Source organism: Elephantulus edwardii, unplaced genomic scaffold (assembly GCF_000299155.1).
Source record: "Elephantulus edwardii isolate Elephantulus edwardi_28Jun2011 unplaced genomic scaffold, EleEdw1.0 scaffold00072, whole genome shotgun sequence".
Lineage (NCBI taxonomy): Eukaryota > Metazoa > Chordata > Mammalia > Macroscelidea > Macroscelididae > Elephantulus > Elephantulus edwardii.
The window spans coordinates 5202356-5208355 of NW_006399822.1; the positions used below are offsets into that span (position 1 = coordinate 5202356).

General features: G+C 42.4%; 1 protein-coding gene across 1 annotated transcript in view; it reads right to left on the reverse strand.

The window, feature by feature from the left end:
* The window catches only part of LOC102866331 (estradiol 17-beta-dehydrogenase 2-like), a 39249-nt gene extending 35311 nt beyond the window's left edge, over nt 1-3938 (reverse strand). Inside the window, exon 1 of the mRNA XM_006888804.1 lies at nt 3668-3938. Coding sequence (XP_006888866.1) covers nt 3668-3938 — 271 coding nt within the window. The remainder of the gene's footprint in view (nt 1-3667) is intronic.
* Nucleotides 3939-6000: the final 2062 nt, after the last annotated feature.

The following is a 6000-nucleotide window of genomic DNA, read 5'->3' on the forward strand; positions in this document are numbered from 1 at the left end:
AGTTTTAAGGGGCTTGGATGGCACAGAGGTTAAAGATATTGGCTACAACTGTGGCAATTGGACAATTAAAACAGACATTTGGGGGGGAAAGAAGAACGAACTGGGAAGGAGGGTAGAGAAAACAGTGCAACAATGAATGAGAACCCAAAATCTCTGTAAATGTTCATTAAAACTAATAAAATTTAATAATAATTTTTTTAAAAAAGATATTGGCTACAAGCCAAAAAGGTCAATGGTTTTGAAATTCCATAGTATTTCAGTTGCTTCACATGCTTGTAGAATTTGGACAGGGAATAAAGACTAAGCAAACATTGATCCCTTTGAATTTTAATGTTAAAGAACACTGAAGAACACCATAGACTGCCAAAAGAACAGACAAATCTGTCAGGGAGAAGCGCTTCCAGAGCACTCCTTTGCAAGAAGAATGCTGAGAGCTGGTCTCACGTATTTTGGCCATGTGGCCAGGAGAGCTCATATTACCTTAGAGAGGAGTCTAATCACTCAGTTGGAGAAAGTGTGGCGGAATGCTGCTATAAATACTTGCAGCCTTGGAAAACCTAGTAGGTAGATTCATACTGTTCCACAGGATCCTTACGAGTGGCAAGTGGCCCTGTGGCAGGCTTTTTGGTTCATTTTTGTTGTTTGATTTTGGTTTGGGTCTTTTTGTTTTATGCTGATGGGTAGGGAAGTAGCATCTTACCAAAACAAGGCCTCAAAGAAAAAGAAACTTGTAAACTTATGTTTTTCCTTATGAAAACTTTTGCTGGACTTGTAATAGAACCTGTAATTAAATAACAACTAAAATGTTCCTTAATCTCTTATATTCTCTCTTACAAGTATTTTGTTATATAATTCGCTGAAAAAGACTACATAAACTTGCCTCCAGTGAGACTGAATTAGTTCACTCAACATAATGCTCTCCAGCCTTTCCCTTTATATAGAATTTTACGAAGTCGTTGCTCCTGCGTGCTGCATAATATTACATTGTATGAACGTACCACAATTTCTCATTCCGTTCATTTGTTGGTGGACATTTGAGCTGTTTCTGTTTTTTTTGCTATCATGAATAATGCATTGGTGTACTAATCTCCATTTGGGTCTCAGTTCATTTTCCTCGGAGTATATTCATTCCTAGCAGAGAAATAGCTGGGTCGTACGGAATTTCTTTGTTCAGCTTTTTCAGGAACAACACATGTACAAAAATCCAAAGGGGCCAAAGGAGGAAGGCGTGGGGCTGCAGGGGGCAGAAATCACGAGGTCACAGAATTTGGTGGGCAGAGGGAGGGGTAGAGGAATCAGGAAAGGCGGGGTATTGGTGGGCACGGATCAATCAATGACAGTTCCCTGTAATACTTTGCCTTTTTTGGTTACCCTTGATATTTCAGTATTTTATATAATACAATCATGCTGAACAACCTTAGGGACCTACCATTTTGTTTTGCATTTATCCCTATACCAGAGTTTAGTTTTTAAGAGAAATATCCAGGAGCAGAATTATTGAGTAACAAAATATTTATGAATTTTTATATACACCATCATATTATTTCTTCTTTTTTTCATCTCCCTCAAAAAAAAAAAACACCCACACCCCAATTTAGAAGCATAAGCCACCTTGAAACAGAGGCTATTGCAAATCAGAGTTGCTTCTGAATTACCGAATTCTGGTCTAAATAAACTATTTCTTGTGTATTGTTTTCCATTTGTGAAAAGGTCGTGAAACTGTAGAATTACACAGAGCAGATGGCATTCTATGTGACAAAGGGCTTAAAAGTGACAATTCAGTCACCTTGAAATATATGTAAGCTGCCTTCATCGTGCTAAGCATTGTAATTGCAAAGCACTTCACTTGGGAATTCGCTAGTAAGCTTGAGCTGCCTAATTAGTCTTCCTACCTGACACTACATGAATTCAGTGGATACCAGCAGCTGCTGTGTGTGGCCTTCCTCTGACTTGGGTGGAGAGGGTATGTTGATGCGTGCCTACTGGGAGGGGAGAGCACACATGAAAAGATTCCTCTTTTCCCCACAGTGACTTTGAGGTCTGCCTTGCTTTATCCTAAAATTCAGCATTCCCACTTCTTAGCCTGTAAAGTGCTGCTCCCTGAAATGGATTTCCCAGGAATCTTTGGACTTCATCCAGAAGATTTCATTCCAGTAGTGTCAAGCATGACACTACTGTTGCTCTTGTTTTCTTATTCTTTTGTTTGTTATTTGTGTGAAAGTTTACAAAGCACATTGGGTTGTGGGGTTTGTTGTGTTTGTTTTTTTTTTTTAATTCAGCCATTCATACCATTTTGTCCCATTGTATCAATTCTAATCCATGCCTTGTCTGAGCATCCAGTCATTCCATGTTATCTGTCCTTTCACCAGCCCTAGTAGGTGTTTATGATTACTGTTGCTTTGTTTACTGAACACATGCAGAAAGCTTTGTTTTGCCACACACCAGTGGAGAACACAGGCACACAAATGGGTGCACAGATGTATATACACACACAGCAAATCTAGCCTGGCGTTATTCTCAACTCCAGAGTGCTTACTTCTTTACAGCAAACAGAACAATAGAGACTTTGACGGTTGCTTTGTACCCTTTCCTGCATCCTCTTATTCTAGTGTAATAAAACTCTGCCAGTTTTCCAGCTTTGCGTGATGGCAGAGGTTTGTGGAGATAAGCACTTAGGATTGGCCGATTTGTCAACCTTTGAAATGTTTGTTATCATTAAGGAAGCCTCATTTCCGTAGCTTTCAGCTACCTCTACCCATGTTGACTTTTCTAATCCACAGGACAACTAATATGTGTGACAACATAGAATTATTAGAGCCTGTTTGTCTCTGAGCTGTGGAAACCATTTGTCCCGGCTGCATCCCACATCTGCCTGCCTTCTAGCAGTGCACAGTCAGTAATTCCTGGCTGGTAATTCCTCCACTGATGCCTTAACCTCAACAGCAGCTTATGGACCAGAATCACACCAGGTAATCCTAAGTCAAGTCCATCTAAGCACAGAATGCCTCACAACCAAGCAAACCAGTTTTACAACTCAGTCGAATTTTAATCTGGCCTCATACATGCAGCTCAAAGGGGGGGAAAATGCAAAGAAATGGAAAACCTGGAAGCCTGAATAACAAGCACCTCAATTTCCGTAGATCTGCCTGCTTGATCCAAGTAAGCAGTGCTACATGTCAGTGACGGTGCTAAGGAGAAAAGGCTCAGATGGGGTCCCAGGCTCTCCCAGCGGCCAAAGGAATGTGGGTCATACAGCAGAATCACTCCAGGGCACAAGGCAGCCAGGCTTTGTGCAACTCCCTTGCATATCACAGCCCCAAATCCCAGCAAAATACTACTTATCCCGGAGAAACCACCAGTACTTTTATGGGTTCCACTAAGTATACAGAAGACCATCGCTGTTTTTCCTATTCATATTTACACAGGGAGGAAGTGGGGAACGAGCTCAGGGATATTTGCCGCACCTGCCTCCTGCCAACACCCACTTCCCGTGAACTTCCTAGGAGAAATGCACCAGAGCAAAGTCAGGAAAATCACTTGGGCAGATTATTTTGTGCATTCCATGCCCAGCATCCCGATTTCTAAGCCCCATTTTGCAAAACCCTAAAACAGCAAACCCCAGCGCCATGTCCTGTCCCCATTAAGAATAGCAGCCCCGTCCACTTACCTGTGATCAGGATGGTCTTCTGTTGCACAGGTAACAGCTCTTGGCTAGATATGTACTTATACAAGAAGAAACATGACAAGGAGAAGAGAACCAAGCCCCAGCAAAGAGAGGAACCAAGCAGGCAAGTGATTCCCCAGAGACCCGCCAAGCAGATGGTGCGGTTCCACATCTGCCCCGGACTCTTCTTGAGTTTTCCAAAAGCCATTCCTCCCAGCACAGCAGTGATGGCCAGGCAGAGCCCCGCTGCAGGGTCAGAGCAGACAGATCCCATTCTCAGCTACCAGCGAGCCCAGTGGGCAAAGGCTGACAGGAGGGGGTCTAGGCTGTGTGAACACAGAGGCAGGGAGGGAGGCGGAGAGAAAATCTTTGGCACTCTTTGAATGAGCAGGAATTAAGTATACTCGAGCACACTCATTGTCCCAGGGGGTAAACGGATGTGAAGTCAGTTATAAATCCTAGGAGGTGTCCTCTTTCAGCATTTCTTCCACTCCCTGCACATGCTCCCCTGCATGTATATACTCATGTGTGCATGTGCACAGATTATTCATTAAAGGGCAGCCCCACCTTTGGACAAATAACATAGCTGGATAATGATTGACAGGATTAGAACTAATCAGTAAACAGTAAAATGCTGAATTGGTAGGAAAGGTATTGGAAGTTAAAGGTTATCACTTTCTATATCCATGTCTCCATCTGAGCTTGGTGAAAGGGTTAATAAACGTCATGGATTGAATGATGTCCCCTCGCAAATATGTGTCAGCTCGTCTGGGCTATGGTCCTCACTATTCCTCAGTGATGTGGTAAAGAATTGTGGCCGTTACAAATGAGGTAATCATCCCATGATGTGGTTGAATGTGGTAGAGGGATTAAAGGGGAAAGATACAACATTCTCACTCGGGCCCCAGCCCTCATCCAGAGTAAAGGGGGCTTCCCTGTGCTGCTGCACTGATGAATAATAAATTAAAAACCAGCCGTTTCTAACAGCCCATAAGAATGTGAGACATTTTAGGATATACTCAGAACCGACTCTTTTTTTTTTATCTTTAAAAGTATTTATATAAACATAATTTATAATACTTCTCTTTTTTTCCTTTATATACAGTCACAGAGTCGTAGTTATACATCTAGGATTTCCTCAGCTGTGCCTCCACAGCGCAATCTGTACCGACCAGTTCTCCAACTTATAGTAGGGTCCCATAACGCTGACAAGAAGATGTATATCGTCATGGATTCACGGATGAACCAAGCTACAGCATAATCAAGTTTTGAAAAACACAGTGTCCCGCCCTGGACACCCCTAAATTGAATGTAGTCAAATATAAACCACGCCAGGCAATGACACATGAAAAATACCATAATATCCCATTGAAATACATGGTGGGCAGCCCATCCAATAATTAAACTGGCAACAAAGCACTCTGATATTGGCTCACAAATGATTGTAGCAGGAAGCATGTTAATTCGTAATTTGGCCCATCTGATCATTCTGGATTGAAATTGAGAAATAGAATATGAGCCAGAGTTTTGCATTGCAACTTGAGTGGATATCGCAAACTTCCAACCTCGGTCAGCTATTGCTTTAGCCATAAAGTAATCAGAACCGACTCTTAGCCGACCTTCCAGCCAGTCCTCAGAGGCGATAGGAGAGACCGCCCATCTTTCTCCTGTGGAGCAGTGCTGGGATTAGAAACACATGTCTCTAGGTTGGCAGCACAACTCCTTAACCACGAAGCCACCAGAGCTCCCTGTTGGGGTTGTAATTACGTGCTTTCAAGTTAGCTGTGTCTCACAGTGACCCTATCCTGCACCATCCTCATTGTCTCTGCCATGTTCAAGTCCAATGCTGTAGTCACTGTGTTAATCCATCTCCTTGAGGATCTTCCTCTCTTTCAGCGACCCTCCACATTTCTTAGCATAATGTCTGTTTTCCAAGTACTGGCCCTTTCCAATAACATGCTCAAAGGATGTGAGAGAAAGTTTCATCATCCTTGCCTCCAAGGACCACCTTGCTTGTACTTTCTTCAAGATAGATTTGCTTTTTCTTTTGGCAGTCTTTGGCAAATTCAGTATTCCTTGTCAACACAATTGTGTTGACAGAATAATTCAGAGGCAGCAGTTCTTCTGCAGTCTTCCCCATTCTTTGTCCAACTGAAGCAACTGAGAAAATCATTACTTGCATCAGGTGTACCTTAGTCTTTAAAGTGACATCTTTGCTCTTAGGCACTTTAGAGAGACCCTTGACAGTAGGTTTTTTCCAGTGTAACACATAATTACTATATCAGACATTTAGTAATGTTGTTGTTGTTATGTGCCATCGAGTTGTTTGTGACTCA